This window comes from Manacus candei, unplaced genomic scaffold (genome assembly GCF_025592945.1).
Source record: "Manacus candei isolate 608988 ecotype Guabito, Panama unplaced genomic scaffold, ASM2559294v1 h1tg000018l, whole genome shotgun sequence".
Lineage (NCBI taxonomy): Eukaryota > Metazoa > Chordata > Aves > Passeriformes > Pipridae > Manacus > Manacus candei.
The window spans coordinates 10,083,085-10,103,984 of NW_026138066.1; the positions used below are offsets into that span (position 1 = coordinate 10,083,085).

The following is a 20,900-nucleotide window of genomic DNA, read 5'->3' on the forward strand; positions in this document are numbered from 1 at the left end:
ATGATTAATGTCTTATTTGCTGTGTAGTCCAATGCACTAAAGAGAACAATTATTTGTCAGTTTTAACTACTGTGGATTTTGATCAGCTTTATACTCTGCATATTTACAATGGCCAGTGAAAAGTTAACAACAACGTTTTAGAGACAATATGATGTGGACTAAAAAGAAAGATTCCCTATATAATTCTCTTACTGTAGCACAGATTTGGGATATTCAAAATTAGAGTTCATGTACCTACTGTCATGCTCAGAAAAACAGATGAAAACAAGGGAGTCTTCCCAGTTCTATTACCCTATTGCTATACATCCAGAGATATAGCCATCTGATACTTTTAGATTACATAGCTTTTCCTAGCCATTAGTGAACAACATTTATTTTCTTTTGTAAACCTCAGGCTTTTACAAAACAGTATTTTTTGCATGTTTTATTCAAAAACGTACTGTTTTACCTCGCATCATATAATCCAAGTTATTCTTCCATTACATAGAAAACATATGGATTAGATTTTTTGCCTAAGTAGTAACAAGAACAAAAATGTTATTTTGGTATTCAAAGCAATGAGCACTAAAGACTCAAAACCTCTTGAAATACCAAGATCATCAATTCTTGACACATTCAGAATTCAGACAGACAAATTTTCTCGGATTGGTTTTACACACAGAGAAATTACGATGCAAAATTTGAAGAGTACCTTAGCTACTATTTTGAAAAATGCAACTATATTCCATCAAAATTAGAGTAGAGAAAAGTTAAGCACTAAAATCCTTGCCCTGGGGCCTGGACAACAACTGCCTCTTCTGTATCTACCTGCTGGTTCTGGTTCTCCCAGGCTAAACAAAATCAATTGAAAAAAACACTTCAGCTAAGCCTTACCTTGCTGTGGACATTCCAACTGTCAAGTGTTACATTAAATAGAGCCTTTAGTGCCTCAATGGCACAATCTGTCTCTTGCAAAGATAGAGGAGGCCTGTCACGATCTTCCGCTGCTTTATATTCTTCTGTCCATCTTACACTCAGGGAACTTTCCAAAGCCTGAGTCAAAACTTGCACCCCTTGTAGTTCCTGACGCAACTGTGATCTAATATCTGTGTGCAGAAGTGACAAGAGGAAGAGCAGACGCAAATCAAAGCATTTAATGTCATCAACGCACTGCTGGTCCTTACATTTTTGCAGAAGATTGCAGAGCGTTGCTGCAAGATTCAGTTCAAAACTGAGCTGCTGTGCAACTGAACTATTAAAAATTATGTTACAGAGGCATTTTAAAGCTTCTACTATAACAGGAAATTCAGACACTGTCTCCAAAGGATCTTCCACATTGTCCAGCTTTGCTAGCCTCATAAGGATCTGCATGTTCCTCTTTGTGGTTACAGGCACTAAAACCTTCTTGTCCCTGGAGAGAATCCGGAGGGCCTCCAGGCAGGCAACTTGACATGACGTTTTTGTGTCTTTTTCAAGGATGTTTAGAATTCCCTCACACAGTTTCTAGGCAAACACAAACAAAAAAGGAATAGTTTTAGTGTCAAAATATCGATGGTAATAAGAAACTACTTTTGCTAAGCTTCCATATAACTTCTGAGTTTCCAGCTGACTTGAGAAACTAGGTATTCCATATTAGCTCTTCAAAATATAAACTGTTACAAAAGGCCTCCAGAGAGCACCAAAAGCAGTTTTCCTCATGGATACAATCCAAATACATCAACATTTGCAAAAGCATTAAGCAAAATGGCAGATGCTATTCTCTATTGTCAAAATTGCCACTATTGTCAAAATACTTCACTGATACTTTATACCCACAAGATTGCAGGGGTAAACATTAATCATTTAAATGCAGCATGAGAAAAATACAACACCCCAACAACCTGCAGGTCAGAACTGTAGCATCTGAATTACAGAAGAATTACCTTTTATAAGACAGAAATGGACAATTAGATGATCAACTAATGGGCAGAAAAGACAGGACAGAAGAGATTGCTTGATGTGAGAGGACTCCATAGGATTTTTATGCCTTAAGCTCAGGACAACATTACTACTACTCTGGGGTACTAGAGTCAGAAGTACAGTTACAAAGAAGTTCCCAATACAATACAAACTGCATTGTACCACACAGAACACTGTTCCTCCACACTTCTCACCTCCCAGGTTTTGTGTCTTGACCATCAACATGAAAAAATTACCAAAGAAGCCAGAGTAGCAACTGAGTTGAACAGCCCTAGTGCAGAAGTCTGCTTAAAACCTGAAATTCACATTGTGGTCTCAAGCAGTCTGTGTCATGTAAGTAATTACAAAAAGCATAGGAATCATAGTAAAGTATAAAACAGTTCTTGGGGAATGGTCTCTGGAATTTCATTTTTCACCATCACCACCATAACGAAAAGGTGAGGAGCACAGAAGCCCATCAGCCTGACTCAAAGTTCAAAACAAAGGTTCCACTTAGGACATCCAAGCAAGTTTTGTTACTGTGATCGCTTACAACTAAAGCCAAAATAAAAAAATTAACAAAATCAACAACAAACATTAAGTCTACAGCAAATCTAGAACAGACACTCCAGAAGAATAAGGGAGAAAACAACACAAGTCTTCAACAATGTTAAAAGACAATCTGTAAACAAAGTCAGACAGTAGGAACTCTCAATATGATTTCTAGTATGCTTGTCCTGGGGTTAAGCCCACCCAAAAGCACCACCCAGACAACCAAGACCTTGACTGCATCTCCACAGCTCTGACTAGATTAATCCAGTAGAAAGTTTGAAAACAAGGAATGAGCTCTACCTCTTACTATCGCAGAGGCAACAGGAGAAATCTTTATCAGAATATTAAAGACATGGCAATAGTATAAAAACCACATTTGACCACCTGTACAGGCACAGAGGTACTTACCGTGGCTGGAAAAAGATACTCAAACATAAAGAGTGCTTCAACATTAACATAAGATCTCACACAGATCTATACAACCCCCTGACTTAAGCATGGTATGCTAGATCTGCACTAAGTGTTTCTGAAGGTGGCATCTTTGAAGTGTTTTTAAAAATGCCTAGGAAACAACTGCCACAGTCAATTACTTAGTCACAGCTCAACTTCTTAAAAGAATTTTGTTTCTATTGCTAAGAGAGATTTCCATACAATTAACTGTGCTTTGCAAGCTGAAGCAACAGCCCTGAAGCCTGTTTGGTTTTGAGGACTAACACAGAACTGAATGGACAGTTCACAGAACTCCAGGAAAATGCCAGTTTACTCTGTTCTCTGTTTAAGTACATTTCTATTAGACTTAGCAGCTATTTTCTTCCTTGTTTATATCAGCTGCAACAAGGTGGTCTGTAACAATTGACTCAAATTCAACTGCTGGTTCACCAACTGGACTCTCCTTCTCTTCAGATACTGTGTAGGCAGAACCATACTAACAACACTAGAAGCCAAGTTACCGGCCTTCCCAACACCAAGGTGCTGAATGGACATTTCAAAGACATACTGAGCCAGACAGACTGCATTATCAGTAAATACACACAGCACAAAACCAGATCTGATTTCTCATTAACAGTGCTGAAGGTTTCTTCTAGGCATTTGAATACCAAGGATCACTTAATAAATTATCTGATCTGATCAATACCACTGAAATAAAAGGGAACTTCCCCTCATTTTTGTGTAGAAGTTGAGCAGCTAAGGGGCTACTGTGTATGTCTCAAACCCTGATAGCTGGATAGCTGTGCAGACAAGCAAGGACTGTTGGCAGTAACACACTGTGAGAAAGAACAGCATGTGGCTGGAGAAGGAGGCCATACAGAGGTAGGGCAGCATTTTTCTGGGACAAACGTCCCTGTTCTGGCTCCTGGAGTTAGGCACAACACAGTACAGCACAAGGGCAGGAACGAGGTCGAGAAGTGGAATGTTGACCAAAGGCTGACGCAGTGGGTGGGAATCAAGACCACCAAAGACCCTCAAAGCTCTCGACCTATTTCCAGAAAAGTCTAGAAGAACTGTGTGTAATAATTAATTTGCATAGAAAGCAAAAAACTTAGGTGCACTGGGGGGAAAACTTATCTATAAAAAGGTACCCCCACAAAGCTTGAGTGTGCATGTGCACCAGGACCCTGGACACTCCATCAGCTGGATTCATGCTGGAGCCAGGACTGGTGATCTTTCTCTCTCTTTCGCCCCACCCCTTACTCAAAATCCACCACACTTGTGTTTATACCAGAAGATAAGGGATTAACTTATACCAATTTCCATGCCAAGTGTATAACTTGCTAATAAAACCTTTTAAGTTTTTGCAGACCATCTGACTTTTGTCCTTCCTTTTTGACCATCTACAAATCTTGGGTGCTTCCTTCCTCTTAGGAGCAGGACACCACATTTTGGTGAGCAGCACTGTCTACAAAAATCTTGCATCTGGTGCTCTGGTTTTTAACCTCAATCAGATAAAACCTGAACACTCGTTTGACTACAAAGAGACCAGGCCTCTCAAACCTCAGATTGATTTTTTAGGTTTTTTTTTTTTCCCATAAGTTGCACCCACCTGCTGCTACAGAAGTGTCACTGCAAAATGTCAAAAGCACTGCAGGAGGCATCACAAAGGGTATCAAACTCCTGCTGCTGGCTGACTTGCCAGTGGAAGTGTAACCCTCCCTCTATACATTTAAAGGCTATCCTTGCAATTTAATTAAAGATTATAAAATCATCTCCTGACTTCAAATCTTACTGAAATGCAGCAACAGAAGAGGATTAACTCTGAACAGCTGTACTAAAGATAGATACTAAATAGATTTTTTTTTGATATTTAGCTACCTGCTTACAACTTAGAAAACCCCAAACCATCACCGTGCTTGTAAGGTACTTTATTTCCTACATGTTCCTGAAGACTTGGCTGCTTATATTTCACAATATAAGCAAGGTTAGTATTTATTTTCAAAAGCATCAGTTATAGTCTTTTGCATACTAGATTAAAAGCTTGGCCATTACAAACTTAAGAACAGGTCACTAAGCTTCCTAGCCATTATATATATATACACACACACTATTTTTTGAAGATACAAGACTCACATATGTGAAAAACACACAGGAACTGCTGACAAAGTTCTCTGGAGTTAGACTCCAGTGAGCCATCAAGAGTGACTTTAGGGAAATCAACATTCAGTTACAATATCCATGACAGGGAATCATCGCTGGCTGATCCCAAGTGCCAATAGCAGCTCAAGGAAAAGCTACAGCATCTGATTGTAATTGAAGAACTACTCATGGAAAGTTTTGAAGAAACAAAAGTCATCCTATTAGAAAACTGCCTTGGAGACAACTAAAACCAAATGCCATACAGCACAATTTCACATTTTCTGTTTTCGCCCTGACAGTGCAACAGAAATGATGCAGAGAGAGGAGAAACAGGAAGGGATGTGACTACCAAACCATTATTATGGTTTTCATTTTCTTTAGGTGGTGCTCCTTCCACCACCTTGTATGCCATTAGCATCACATAAACTCAGGGACACAGATTTCATTTATTTGGTTTGAAACAACAGAAAGTGAAAATTCAGACAGCAAGGTATGTCCCCTTCCACAACATATATAATGATTGCCCTAGTTTCACAGGTTTTATTGCTAACCTCTAAGTCACTAAGATTTTAACATTCCTTTGAGTTCTATCCTTTCAAAATTCAGATGAGATATGGACTTTCATCAGGCATGCAAGAAATGTTTTTCATATACTTTTCCATAGACTCAAGGCAGTTTCTAGTATTTTTAAACTTTTTTTTATTGTAAAATCCATTAATTTCTCTAAAATTCATGATTTTTCAGCTTTTGTGCTAATACTAAGATTAACACAGAGCAATACACACCATTCTTTTTGTCTGTGCTGTAGTATAAAATTTTATTGTGTGTTAAAACAGGAAGCCCAGAAAAATCCATTTCTTGTCTTGTTTTAATGAATAAAACATCAATCCATTTTGGTCCTTTATCCTGACAACATAAACCCTTGATGCTAAGAAGCAACACAGCCCAATAGAAAAAGTCCTCTCCTGAGACACAAGAGACCTGTGTTTTCTTCCTTGCTCAGCCACAGACCTATTGTGTGCAGCTTTGGGCAAAAAGGTATTATTTCTTTACTTGCATTTTCTTCCATCACCTTTGTTTGTAGGCTAATTAGACTGGGGAGAGGAGGAGGAAGGAAAGGGGAGCACAAGTCTTTAGTTTCTGCGTTTAAGTTTCTATTAGATTGCAGAGCTAAGCAAGCATCCAAGGCAGTGAGAAGGTAAGCCCCAGAGTATTTGAAATGTTAGTTTAAACTTTCATTTTCTCTGGAACTCAAGACAACGTTTATATAACACGTATCATCACCTGTGCTGAATAATAGGACAATTAGATAACCTCCTCTGGAAAGGCCATGCCAAATTTTTGCCTAGTCTTTGTGGACTGATGTGGGTGAGGAGGGAAGGTGTATAGTTGTATTCCTTGAGGATTCAGTCTGCTTCACTTCAAAACTTCATTGTTCAGCTGGTACTGACAGCAAGAGGTTGGCCTGTTTGGCAGGAGCCTGCCAGCTCTGACATGGCAGAGGCCCAAATTGCACATTTGAACAGGTGAGAGCATTTGCAGATAAAACTCTGCAGGTGAGGTGAGGAGCAGGCACAGTAATCCCTGTTCTCACAACTGGGGGAATAAACTTCAGAGTCACAGAAAGGTGAAATCCTGTGTAGCTGCACTCACAGTAGCCCTTCTTGCCCTCCCCACTGGACACAGAGAGGGAGAACCCTTTTACCCTCTGTAACCCAGCGGTGAAAGAAGGGTGTTAAAAGGAGAGACGGGTTTCACTGGCTTGTCACAAACCTTAAGAGATGTAAAAAACTGAAAAATGCTGGATGGGAATTGGCAGGACCAGAGGGGAATAGCTTAGTATTAATGAGGGATACTTAGTAACTTTTTTTCTCTTACAGACTGGTAATCCCTCAAGGGGTTTCAGTAAAGTCAGAACAATAACAACTAAGACACCACACAGTGTGCCCACAGGAGCACTTGAACTTAATATTTTTACAGGACACTCACTAACAGACTTTAAAAGTTTGCAACAAAGTTACTGGGACAAGAAAAGCCCTGTGCCTTGGTGGCTGCAGGAACCTTCAGACCTCCCTGAAGCATCAGCGTCAACAGCACTATCTAAGAATGAGGGTCTTCTGAGATTTAGAGCGTGACAGCATCTTGCTCCATCAACATACTTCACTGCTTCCATCCTTCCAAAGTTCAAATATGGTACTGTCCACGGCCCACATCATGAATTTAATTGGGAGAGAAAGGCCCACAATACATTTGGGTATGATTTACCACCAGCTATTTCAACATCTTGAAAACATTCAGCAACATAGGAAAAGACTGTTTGGGTGATTTTCTTCCCACTGAATTTTAGACCCATCCTGTTCAAACTGAACCTGAACAGTAATTCAAGAAAACTGATCTAAAACTCTAAAGATCTGTATTACAGAACTGACCCAACACAGTAAGCTGGAGCTAATACAGCAGAAACCAGATGTTGCAAGTACTACAAGAGGTGGAGCAGATGAAAGGTACAGAGTGGAAGAGGAAATATGTGAATCATAAATATCTTACCACTTCTGGTAAGAATACGAGTAATATTCTAACATTTGGCTGCTGCTCCCTTTTTTAAGCTTTCCTCCCCCGAATTCAGCATCTCCATCCAATTTTAAAAAGTCTTGCTTGCTACCACAGACAGATGTACTTTTTCTGTTATATCACCTCAAAAAATGGTGCTGTAGCAACTTCTAGCTGTGGAATGCTATGGCTAACTAGGCAATCAGTGCTGACAGACATTTCCAGGGCAAAAACAGTGCTATAACTTGCTTAAAATTTTAAGTCTGTAAACAGCACAACTGTGTTGCTACTTCAGCAGCAGTGTTTGGCCCTGACAAGGTATAAATAACAGAGAGCAAAGCTATTAAATAAAGTGGTCCTAAAAAGCCTTCCCTTTTTGTATTATGACATGTGAGGCTTGAGCTGAAGTACCCACTGTGCCACACAGAGAGGGAGACACTACACCTGACACCTCTCTCCAAGGTGACTGCCCGGTCAAGTGAATAGATATTAATATTCTGGAGTTGCTTCCAGCACAGACCTAAAGAACCAACTGTGTATCAACCATGACACAGTTCTGAAGACTCAACTTTTCCAGTAAAACACTGTTAACAGCTTCTTGACTGGTTGAGACAAATATTTTAGATTTCTAAGAGCTGGCTAAGGCCCTCAGAAGCAACCTTGCTGCCTTAATTTCAGCTGCTATTCCAGAACACATTTACTTCTGGTTGGCAATTTCTATACAGTTTACACACAGAAACTGAAAATGGGCTTTCAGAAATTCATAGTTTTTTATTAGAATATAAAAAGTTAAGAAGGAATGGCACCAACTTGATATGGCTGGTATCTGAGCAGATCTTACAGTACAACACAGGTTGCCACCTGATTTATATCCACAGATAGCATCCACCATACAGGGCAATGCAGACACATACATCATTAAGCAAAGCAGAACAAATAGAAGGACACCTCACATTACAATCCTGTGTTTTATCACCCTGTGATGTATTAAAGTCCTGTGGCTATGTCCAGATAGACATGCTTGACAGCATTTTCCTGCCTTCTAGAGGACACAACCTACTTTCCTCCTGGAATTCAATATTACAAAGTCAGTGCTGATTTAGTTAGGTTATAGCCTAAAGCATCATGCTTTGATAGCCATATCATTGCAGAGCAACTTATTCTGTCCAATTCACCCAGCTTCCAGTCAAGCCATAGTTTTGCCCTTCTATCTTTCATATTTTACAGCATGTCACTGTTGTGTATGGGTTGTCCTCTCCCTAACAGACAGTATCCAATGCAGAAAAGCTTAAAGCATAGTTACACCTACATCAGAACACAATCACACCACTGACACAACCTTGATGTAATCCTAAGGTCACGGCTGAACCTGCGTGATGAGGCAGAGAAAAAACTTGCATTGCTATAATTGATCTTTTACTTGCACTCTTGCATAGACATTAATGCCTTACAACAAAGTCTGTCAGGCTTGCTGCAGTAAATAAGCAAATTTACTCCTAGGCCATGAACAAACCCAATGTGCAGCAAGAGACTGGTAAGAACTAAGTGTTGCATTCATCAGCTTATAATGCAAACTTTCAATAGCACCAGAAACCAACGGCAAAATCATGAAGTCCCTCTGTATTTGCCCCCGTAGCTGAACATCAAGTCTACCATACGACTTCATAATGGACTGTGACCCTTTGTCTAAACTCCCTTTCACTCCAATCATTCTAAGTTAATAGCAGCAGAACTGCAAATACTATCAACTCAATTACATTAACTAAACAGAAAACAGAACCTGAGGCTGCATCATGTTGTTTTCAAGAAATTCTCATCAATTTTATTGACAACTTCAGCAATTTGCTCTTAGAAGAATATGTACTATGTTCCCTTTCAATTTAAACATTTTTATTTTTTATCTTAACTGAATGGTGAAAAGAGAATGCTCAGTGTTTTACAGACGCTAAAGATATTGAGCATGTGCAGTTGAGTAGCCTTCCCCATGTTCTCTAACTGGCAATCTGTTTTTCAGATTAGACACTTGTTCACTCGCAATGTGAAAAGAGATGGAAGGGATGGCGAGGAAGGAGATGTGCGAACACAAACACATTAAGAAAACTAAATCAAGATCCTGGCTGAGTTATTCTACAGATCAAAAAGGACACAGACAGTCCATCACCGCACTACTGAACGTCAGCTTCCAGTAAAGCCATAGGTAAAGTCCAGCTAAGAGGTCTTCAAGCCATCTGTGTAAATAAAGAATTGTAACTTAGGATTACACAGCTGATGGGTTTGCAAATGCAAAGGACAGATTTATCATCCTGCCCATTTCTACCAGAAAAAGACTTAATACCTTAAAATATTTAGATTTTGCACAAAATCATGGAATGAATCTATGTGTGTCCAATTTCAAACAAGCTACCCTTGCAGGAACCTTGCAATTCTGATTTTAAGCTTTGAGTTTATTCCAGAAATAGCAGAAACATGCAGCCTCATTCACTGATGAACATTTTCTGAATAAATATGCAAATCAGCCCAAAAATTAATTACAGAACAGAAAGAGTCTTGTTGTTACATAGTACACCCTAAAAATAACAACTGGAAAAAAAATAAAAAAAGCCACGTCCAAGCTTTAAATACGAGGCTGTGGGTGGGAGTCGGGGGATCTGTTAAGCCCTGACACACCTGCACAGCTCAATACTGCAACACACAAACATTTCCCATCTTTGAAACCCAACATGCACATACCACTGATTACCTCTACCTTTGAATTAACAGCCTTCTGTAGCTCTGCCTCCCTTACAGCTTCATAGCTGTCCTCTCTACCTATTACTTCTTCTTAGCCTCTAGCATTATTTAAGTATCTAACACAGACAAGAAATACATCTTTCATATTGCTACATGCTGAGAAGAGAGAAAATGGGCAAATCTATTGCAAAATTTTATCTCAGCAGATACAGAGAGTTATCTTTACCCTTATTCCTCCATCTCATCCCAAATCTATACCCAGTGAAATTATTTATGGGCTTTTCTGTTACTACTTTCATTCAAGACTGGGGGTTTTGCTAAGGAAATTTGGTCTTCTCTTTCAGAAAAAAAGGGAATGTGTAGTTGTCATGTCTCTTGCACTGAAGAAACAAAAATTAAAACATAACTTTATAATCACTGCTTGCACCATTTTACAACAGCAACTAAGTTAAGAGACTGCTTTGATATTTCTACATTGAGGTATGCAGCTCAATACCCTCTTTTACTTACCTTTCTTTTGTCTTCATCTGCTGGATCAAATCTGAAAGTGGATCGATTCTGTAAATAAAGACAAGAGTTTGTTACATGCACATCAGCTGCTAAGTATGTAATGCCTGCAAAATTATCATAAAATTTCAGTAGTCTGGTTAAAACCAGCCTCAGATAGTGAGTCCATAACCATGTCAGTTCATGTCCTTTTCCCATCCTACCCAACAGTGAGAGCTCCAGTGAGTGGCTTCATTGAACAGTTTTACAACTATTACTGGTGCAGAGTAAGCCTTTATCTACAGGTTGCACTTCTGATGAGCATTAACCACGTCACATGTGGCATTGATAGAGTGAAAAAAACATAAACTAGAGCCTTGTGTTTTACAAATACCTTATTCCTCAGATTCCTTCCCAAGCAGACCTTGTTTACAAGCTTTTAACTGCACTGACTGTTCCAAAGCAGAACAACCACAGTACCATCTTGCCCAGAAAACAAGTAGTATAAATCAAATAAGTCTTGCTACAAAAACTACCACTTTCTGTATTCTGGCAATTTCCAAACCACATTACCAAGGTATTTGTTTCTCTGGCACAATTAAACACAAGATAGACATGGTCTAACAACAAGTACTTATTAAACACTTCAAACAGCAGCTGAGTCTAATTCTATGTTAGTATCCTGAAGTATGTTATTAGTGAAATATTACTCATGTGACAAAGTTTATTCTGACAGCCAAAGAAAACAGCAGTAACATCGGACAGTTATTTTAACATTTTACAACTTCCAAGCTAAATGATTAAGCATAATGAAAGGCTAGAAAAAAAATAAAAATCTCAATTTCTGTTTCTAATATACAATTTGCTGCATCATGCAAGTGATTGGAAAACAAAAGTGACCTTCCATAGCACATTCATGGACTTCTTACCTTTCATGACCCAAGCTTGCAGTTACACAGAAAGACCTTGGACATCTACCCTACCATCAAAATTTACCAACATCAGCTAGAGCCTGGAGGATGGTAGGAAAGTAATTCCCTTCCTCTCTCAACAGCAGGAAAACAATTGCCTTCCTCTCTCTTACAAGGCTCCTGATTGAACTGCACAAGTTTAGTAACATGCCAGTCAAAAGCAGGTGAACATTAAATGATGAGTAATTAACCAAGAGAATGCAACCCTTGTGTTTGCACATGAATATTTTTGAAAATTTTACAAAAGAAATGTAGTGACAGCAACAAGTCCAAGTGCTGGAGGAACAGAGATTTGCAATAATCATTGCAAATGGAACACCACAGAGGAGCAACAACAGACCTATTGATTTCTCTTATTATAGTTATTCTACAGCCACCTGCATCTTGATCCATCCTTTCTTTTCAACTAAAGCATATTAAGTTTCTTATTTGGAAAAAAACCTAAGGAAACCTAAAGCCCAGAAGAGGTATGGGTAAAGGTCTGGAAACTGGAGTGCTCTACCCAGTCATCATTGGCCCACAGGTAATATGTGAGTTAATAACACCTCGTAGAGAAAAAGAGAGGTAGGAAACACGATGGAAAACTTGTAACAAACACAGTAAGAGTAATGTTATATTGAGACAGTATTAAAAGTTTCCCATCCCACTTCAAAAGCAGTATTTAGCTACACATGTAACTCCAAGACTTCATTCAAAGACTTGAAATGCCAGAATAGAAACTGCACCAGCTCTCACTCTGTCCTTGACAACTCAAGTCTAAATAATCTCAGAAAGCTACTGAGAAGGCATAAAACCAAATACAGCAAAATTAAGAAATTATGTTTGTGCATGCTTTTTAACATTTAACACAGGGTCATTTTGAAAAGTAAGAGCAGACATAAAATTCTCCTCAATCAGAACTCTTCCTCTGTACCTCAGAGGCCATTAAGTTAAAACAGATGTGTCTAACAAACCCTTGGTCTACCAATCCCTCAGAAAAAGTGCCCTGCAGCTGCATCTATCTCTACATTTGAATTTCATGTGCACAAAAGCTCAAGTTTAAGTTAAGAAACCAGTTACTGCTATCGTTAGTCTTAAAACATATTGCACTTAAGGCAGCAAATTTCAAGACACCTCTTGGAGGCTGAAGAATAACTATACACCAATCCACATTCATTTGGCTATGAATCTGAATGTTTGTTCCTGTAACAGATTCCTAAATTTCAGCTGATAGTTAGTTCAACACAACTGCATTTAAATTACATCCAAAGCCAAACTCTGAGTCAGTACCAGCTTTAGAGACTTGTGCACCAGTCACACAAGCATCTACACAAAGGACAGACACCTGATGGGCTGAGAGGTAATCTCTCAAAAGGGACTATACTGCTGTACTAAAATCTAGGTGTCAAAATGTCCCTATCAGAAGAGGGAGGATGGGGGGAGGGCAAATTAAATCCACCTAACACGTATTGTCACTCAGATTTGTATTTTCCTGCATTACCAGGAAATCCCTTCACTTCTTGACTGAGCACACATGTATCACGCTGCAAGGGCAGTAGACGACACTTGGTACTCTTTCACACCTGTCAGCACTAAAAGCTCAACCTGCTCGGAGCTGCCTCCTCCCTTTTTGCTTTGCTTGACCGGAAACACAGAAAAATGAGGTGAGATTTGGCGGCCCATTTTACACAGACTCCCTCCCAGTGCATGTGGACACGGTCACTGCCCAGGCGGTGGAAGGAAGGCCTCTCCAGAGCCGGTGACAAAGGGCAGCACCTCGGGCAGGTGGGCAGGTGCACGGTGCTGTGGCAGGTGGGCAAGCAGCCAAGAGACTCCGGTGTTATTCTGTCCAGCCTCTTCTCGGCGGTATATGCCGGTTAAAAGACTTGTGCGGCAGATGTAGGCTGTGGAATAGCTCTTTTTACAGCCCCATCACCGATAACCCACAACACTGCCCGACCAAAAGACCGAAGGTGTCCGGGCCGAGCCCGACCACGGGCTTGATCTCCCCGCGACAACCCTGGCTTTGTGCTCCCGTGAAAGTCTGACTTCCCCTGGGCAATGCCCTGGCTCACCACCGCAGTGCCGCGGTGCCCTGCACGGCCTGCGGGCGGGAGCGCACAGGGAAGGGCCGGGAGGCTGTACCGTGCCGTGCCGTGCCGAGCTGTGCCGTGCCGAGCCGGGCAGGGCAGGGCAGGGCAGGGCCGGGCCGCCCCGGAGTCGCTGTCTGGGGGCACGGCGGCAGAAGCGGTGAGCGCTGGGGACCCGCCGCCGAGCCGAGCCCGGGGGGCCGAGGGTGCAGCCCCGGCCGGGGGAGCAGGACGATGCCGGCGGCACCGCCGAGGGCGGGCGGGGTGGCGACACCGCCGGGGGAGCGGCGCAGAGGGGCGGGGGAGGGGACCCGTTACCTCCTCGTTGTACCGCGCAAGGACCCGCTCCACTGCCTCGGCGCCGCCGCGCCCCTCCACGGCCTCCAGCACCGCGCCCAGCTCCGCGCCCGGCTCCATGCCCGCCCTGCCCCGCTCCGCGCCGCCGGCAGCGGCCGCGCCCCGCTGCGCCCCGACCTCCCGCGCCGCGCCCCTTGACGCGGCTGGCGCTGTCTTCGGGAACCGCCCCGACTGACGGGCAGCGCTCCCGCGCCATTGGCTGCAGGGGCCGGCGGCGCGCGTCCGCGAGCCCTCCTATTGGCTGCCGCGCCTCCGGCAGGCCGCTGTTGAGAGAGGACTACGACTCCCAGCATGCCGAGCGGCGCGGCGCCGGGGCGCGCGGCGGGGTGCCCGGGGTTGTGGTGCCGCGGGGCACGATGGGTGCTGCAGTCCGTGCCGGGCAGCCCCGGGTGTTCCCGCCGAGAAGGGCGGCGGAGCGGGCTGAAGGCCGCCGGTTCGAGTCCCGGGCGGGCGCGGCAGGCCGGGAATGCGCCGTGGGGATGCCCAATGGCGCATCCCTCCTTCTTAGGCTTGTCTGCTCTCTACGACCTGCCCTGCGTATACCATAGCTATCAGAAGGCTAAAGGCTGCCAAAACCAGGGCTGGCCACCTTTCCTCAAACTTTTTGAGCACTGGGCCCCCACCACGGGCGAAGTCTGTGTCTGTTCCCTGAAGTGGGGCTTTGCCACAATGTCTGGCTGCAAAACAAACCCCTTTCGCTCAAGTCCAACGTCCCAGAGCAGTGGTGGAAAAAGTCTCCCTGTTTCGTTGAGGAAGTGGCAGCATGGGTGGGTGGCAGGAGGGCAGAGCCGGGCAAGGTGAACGATGCCTCCTTAAAGAGTTTTGCAAGACCGTGGGTTTAAATTACAGCAAGAAGACACATAGTATTTCCATATTCAAGGCACCCTATAATCGAAATTAAGTGTCCAGAGAGAAGAGAACGATATACTGAAGTTAACAAAACAACATGTTCAAAGGGAGGTGTGGTCGGTCTGTCCTCGAATTATGGTCACAAGAGAAACCTTTAGTCTCACAAGTGACTGGCTCCATGGTGGGAAATACCACTGGAACAGGGTTGCACCTGCAGATGGATAGTGGCTCCTACAAGCACTGAAGGTGTTGAGACTTGTTGCTGCATCCCTGCGTGTGTTTAAGATGCAGACCCAAAATAGGATCTGAATTTTCTGGGTAGGGGTTTCTTGCCACACCGGGTTGAACTGAGATATAAAACCAGAACAGCACGGTCACTGGACTGCAAGGAGTAACAAAATCCAGCCTTATCTTCTGAGTTAGATCCACGTCTGTACTAATGCAGATTTTGAGAGAAACCCAATGAAAATAATCCTTTCCTTGTCGGATTTACAACTCTATAGAAGTCATAAGCCTGCTTAGATTTACTATATAGCACAGCAAAATACTCATTTTAATTGTACATAGCAAATTATTTTCTTTTTAAGTACAAAACCTAAAAAATAAAGATTAAGATTAAGAAACTGTTACTACCCTTTAAAGGCACATTGTTATTCATCATCAGTCCATTTTAGTTTCCACTTTATGTAGCATATGAAGGATTAGGATTTCAATGAAAGAGGGGGACAGAATAAATTGCATCCTCTACCAAAGAACTGCCAGACCTTTTCAGATGGGTGCATACCATGCGCCCTTCCCATGTTAGTCAGCTTTATCTAAACCTTCCAAAGCAATGTCTGCCCCTGAATTTCATGGGTTTCAGGGTCAGTCACAACAGAATTGTGGGGCTGGGGAGGTCAGAGGCCATTTTTGTCAAAGGGTAGTGACCTTAACAGCAAGAGGTAGCCTGACAAAAACAGGATTCATGCCACTGAATGGTGTTCTCACTGCTCTTCCCCCGCTGAGTCTTTTTTCTACCTGGTAATGAAAAATCTTGAAGAATTGTAATGGATTTTTATACGCATGCATACATATACATTTATGTGTGCATATACATCTATTTAAAAATATTATATGTGTTATGTAAGTTATGCTGTAATATATAATATTAACTTATATTCTATTGTGTATGTTACCAATATCTATAATTTATTTTCCTATGTTTTAGGCCATAAAAAGTTCACATTTTTAATAAAAAGTGTATTTGTTTAAGAAAAAAAGACAGAACATGAGCAAGAAAGAAAAAGGAAAAGAAAGAAAAAGAAAAAGAAGAAGAAAAAGAAAGAAAAAAGAAAAAAAGAAAAAGAAAAAAGAAAAAAGAAGAAAAAGAAAAAGAAAAAAGAAGAAAAAGAAAAAGAAAAAGAAAAAGAAAAAGAAAAAGAAAAAGAAAAAGAAAAAGAAAAAGAAAAAGAAAAAGAAAAAGAAAAAGAAAAAGAAAAAGAAAAAGAAAAAGAAAAAGAAAAAGAAAAAGAAAAAAAAAGAAAAAGAAAAAGAAGAAAAAGGAGAAAGAAAAGAGAAATAAGAAAAAAAAGGAAAATAATAACAGAAGAGAAAGTGAAATAGATTGAATATTTCAGCATGTGGTATAAAAGCTTCTTCAGAAACGTTTCTGTAGTCACACACTTACTTTATATTCAGATAAATACATATCTAGGCAAGAAAGAGCAGTTTTTGGTTTCCATGGTCAAGGGAAAGGCTGCAGAATCTAACTCAAGAGGTTTGGCAATTTGTACTGGGATGACTTAAGAGATTTTTGCCCCAAACCAGCCATTCTACCCAGAGGTTATCATCCCCTCAGAAGCTGCACTTCCCAACCTGGTGTACACTCGTGTGACCCGAAAGTTCCAGTGGTTTGTGTTACTACAGTGGGCTCTGACCTGTGGTGGTCAGGGAGGGGGCCTGATTTCCCTTGCAGCACTTCTGATGCAGGTGGTGATGGTGACCTCTGTAGAGCTGCATTTGGCAATCAATATATTGCTCCCCATGAGTGTCCAGTTTAAATTTCAAAGCCCTCATCAGGAAGCAGTTCAAAGGTAGTTGGAAGCACACATTCAGATTCCTGTAGCATCAACACAAGATTCTAAATTAATTTAAAAAAACCAGAATGATTGTGGACATTCTTTTGCAAAAGAGTTTCTAACCCCTATCTGACTGATGATGTTCTTGGCTCTGTTTTTATGAGCAGCTTTGTGGTGCTGCTGTTGGTTAGAACAAAGTCTCCTAGGCCTTTGTGCACGGTGTTGCAGCTCTCTGCTCAGAAAGTTTTTATTATTTCTGTGTCCAATATCCATCTTCCTTCCTGAACAGTCTGCCTTAGCTCTTGAAATCAGGGTAATGGAGTTGTCCCCAAACATGTTGAAGGATATGGTATGTTTATATAGTAAAATAGTCTCATTTTCTCCTCTCTTTCAGTCAATGGAGATTAGACTTCATTTGGTTCAACAAGTTACTATGAAAAACATAGGAAGTGCTTCTGGCTTCTCTTGACTGGTGCTTGGGTTCACCTCCATCCTGATCCTTCCTGGTCAGTTCTGCCCACAAACATTTTAACAATGCATCTGTTCCTTGGAGGGACCATGACAGGTCATGACCAACAGTCCATCAGGTAAGTGGAGATGGATCAACATTCCAGTGATAATGACTTGAGTGATTTGGGTCACAGTGAGCTCTTGTCAGATGCAAAGCAATGCAGAGATTTGGAATTCATTGAAGAAAATAAAGTGTATTTTTATATTCTAGTGTCACTGTCTTTCTCATCCTAATTTCACACAGTCTTGAGGAAGCAGATATTTCTATGCCTGTTAAAAATTAATAGACAAGAATCGATGCTTTGATTTAAACATCTTCAATAACAATATAGGATTTGGTCTCAAACACATCAAAACTGTAGTTGCTAGAGACTGGCAATTGAAAAAACTTCCTCATGGGAATCTTTCTTCACAATGTAGCCAATTTTGCCTGAAGGGAACTTGAATAAGAATAAAACAAATGAGTTAGCCTAAGCCTGATCATCCCTGTCATTAATAAAAGTAAAAGTATATTGCATAATAACACAAGCTGACAGGGGCAAAATTTCAGAAGGTCTGTGACACTAACTGAGAGTACAAGATTTTCATCAGGTACCTGAAGGTGGAGATTGGCTCCTGGTGTGTTTCTGAAAGTCCCACCTTGGCTAAGTATTTAAGAGCCTGGACATTTGCCAAACATGGCCTGGAGCAGCCTTTCTCCCTCCGTCCTTGCAGACTTCCAGCACGTTCCTCTTTAGACCCCAAACTCTCGCCAGTTTTCCCATTAGTTAAATATGCAAGATCTGAGAATTTTGCCCCCTTTATTACTTACCTGAGGAAAAATGACTTTTCCATTTCCAGTGTTCCCATGACGACATGTTTCTTACAAGGTACTGTAAAGAAGACAGCACATCTTACCTGCCTTAGGGAATACAATGCCTTGGGTGAACAACAACAGCAGGGCTTAAACTAAGCCATATGGAGTCATCTCTCCTGTCATAGCCTTTCAGCAGTCTGTAGCTGCAAGCATAGGTGTAGGACTACTCATTTGTTATGGGCTGTATCTGTTCTCAAGTCCTTCATTGGATAAAAACATGAACGATTACATTTAAGATTTCTTGAAGGTTTGCATCTTATAGAAGTTTTTGTATTTAAGTGAATTTAATAGCATCTATTCAATTTCAAGAGCTTTATTTGGGTGCGAAAATCCCTCATATATCTTGCACAACTGTACAAATAACACTTATGTCCATTTTAGGCATAGACGTGGTTATCATTACACTGGGTGCTATCAAAGATTTTATTTACAAAACAATTACTAAAATGCCTGTTGTCATATTTCCATTTATTTTTTTCTTACCCATAGGGTAATAGGTCCACCATAATTGCTTGGTGCATTTTATAATACAGAAGAAAAAGCTATGTTAATAAAAACTAACAAAAACTCACAAATAGCTACAAATCTGACAGAAAATGTCTAAGAAAAATTCTCCCCAAAATACAATACATTTTTCCACACATACACAGTACAGAATAAGTTCAAAGGCACAGCTTTGAATTTTGCTTTTGTAGACGTATATAGAATTATCACCACGTGAAGGAATTGAGAGAACATTTTCATACCTGTCAATAGGTAATTAAGTGAATAATCATGTTTGCATTGTCATTTTCTTTATATAATTGCTTCATATCATCATATTTAACATATGTGGCTCTGAATCCAAAATCTTCCCAGTCCCAAGTCCCTTCTTACCTTGTCATTACTGACCAGAGAAGTTAGATTTTTCCAGATTGTGCAAACTTAACACAAATACATATATAATAAGAACAATAGTCAACTTAAGGCAGTGTATAATTCAATGCTACATGTCTTCTCTTTTGTAAAGATCAAACTTACTGGATCAACAGAAAGGTGCATCAATACACAAAGTTAGGTGTAAACTGAAATCTACAGCAACAAGTGTCTTTTTAAGGAACCAGATAGAGAAACTGATATGAATAAGTGAGGACTCTGCAGAATGGTTTTTAAGGAATGCATTAATAGCTTAAAAGAAGAACAGGTGACAGAGTTTTGCTGAGGGTGAATTTCCTGTCTTTAATTCAAGTTATAAATAGGTCTTGTTCCAGTACTCTTTTTATAAGACTCATTAACATTTGTCAATAAGAGAGGGGGGCAAAAATGGCTCACTCAAACTGACAGCACACAGGGTTGGCCCACATGCCAGAATTAAAAAAGGCACAGGTTGGCCCAAAAACTGGTCTAGAACAGCACAAAAGTCTTTCTCAGCTACAGGAACGTTCAGTCATACCAGTCTGCAATCTGCCCACATTATGAACTACGTTTATATGCCTGGGATCTTTTCCATCTTCACCTCTCTTGAAGAACATCCATGAAAAGTCCCACATAACATGAAGGTTTTTTAAGTACGTGTGCTTAGTTGATAGCAGTCATTTTCATTTAGCCCAGCCTGTGGTGGCCTCCCCATTGATGTAGGCAAAGCCAGGAAAGTGTTGCATGTGCTCATATTCAGAATTTCTGCGTGTCGTCAAGGGGGTGTACATGTCACTAGAATTTCCATATCTTGTGGAGTGCATGGACGAGCTTGTGTAGCAGGAGTTTGCAGCTGGGACCTCCGGCCAGCGAGGAGTCACCGGTGTGGGATGCAGCCTGGGAGTACTGCTCATCAAACAGGGCTCCATTCTTGATGTTGGGCCATTGAAAGGGTACTACAATTAAAAAAAACCAAACCAACAAACAAACAAATAAAAACTAATGAAATAATTATTTGCCATATACTTAATTTTAAAATATGGGCTGGTGGTGTCACAATTCTATGTTTAACAAAGCCAAAATCATATGAATTAGCAGCTCTCCAACAACAAGACGTCATACTGAAGGTGGAATATCAGATAACTAGTGTCTGCAGTAAAACGAAGTTTCAGGGAAAGCCTTGCAAAAGAGTCACTGCTTTTAAATATTGAATTAATTTATCAAAGTGCTAGGCACTGGCAGCTATATCTGGGAGCAGAAAAATAAATTAATTTAATCTTTTTCTCCCACTTTTACTTGAAAACTTGTTATTTACTAAAAATCAGAGTATAAGATGTCCCAACTCTTGCTCATTCAACTCAGTTTCAAGGGAGAGGAGCAAAAGAATCTTTATTACTGGGAAGGGGCCTGCCACTTAGAATGTTCACAAGGCATCCTCCCAGTTCCTGCAGAAAAACAGTATGGTCTGGCCTCAGAGTGAGCAGCTAATTGGAGAACTTATGAAAAGAGGCAGGCAGAAGAAGAATAATCT

At 41.0% G+C, this 20,900-nt stretch overlaps 2 protein-coding genes across 2 annotated transcripts in view; both read right to left on the reverse strand.

Moving 5' to 3' along the window:
* RIC8B (RIC8 guanine nucleotide exchange factor B) overlaps positions 1-14,312 on the reverse strand; it is a 34,239-nt gene extending 19,927 nt beyond the window's left edge. Inside the window, exons 1-3 of the mRNA XM_051784390.1 lie at positions 14,165-14,312; positions 10,831-10,878; positions 874-1,482 (exon numbers count right to left, since the gene is read on the reverse strand). Coding sequence (XP_051640350.1) covers positions 874-1,482; positions 10,831-10,878; positions 14,165-14,263 — 756 coding nt within the window. The 5' untranslated portion in view covers positions 14,264-14,312. The remainder of the gene's footprint in view (positions 1-873; positions 1,483-10,830; positions 10,879-14,164) is intronic.
* Positions 14,313-18,862: 4,550 nt separating this feature from the next.
* Positions 18,863-20,900, reverse strand: part of RFX4 (regulatory factor X4) — an 89,984-nt gene continuing 87,946 nt past the window's right edge. The window contains exon 18 of the mRNA XM_051784372.1: positions 18,863-20,325. Within this exon, the coding sequence (XP_051640332.1) occupies positions 20,053-20,325 (273 nt within the window). The 3' untranslated portion in view covers positions 18,863-20,052. The remainder of the gene's footprint in view (positions 20,326-20,900) is intronic.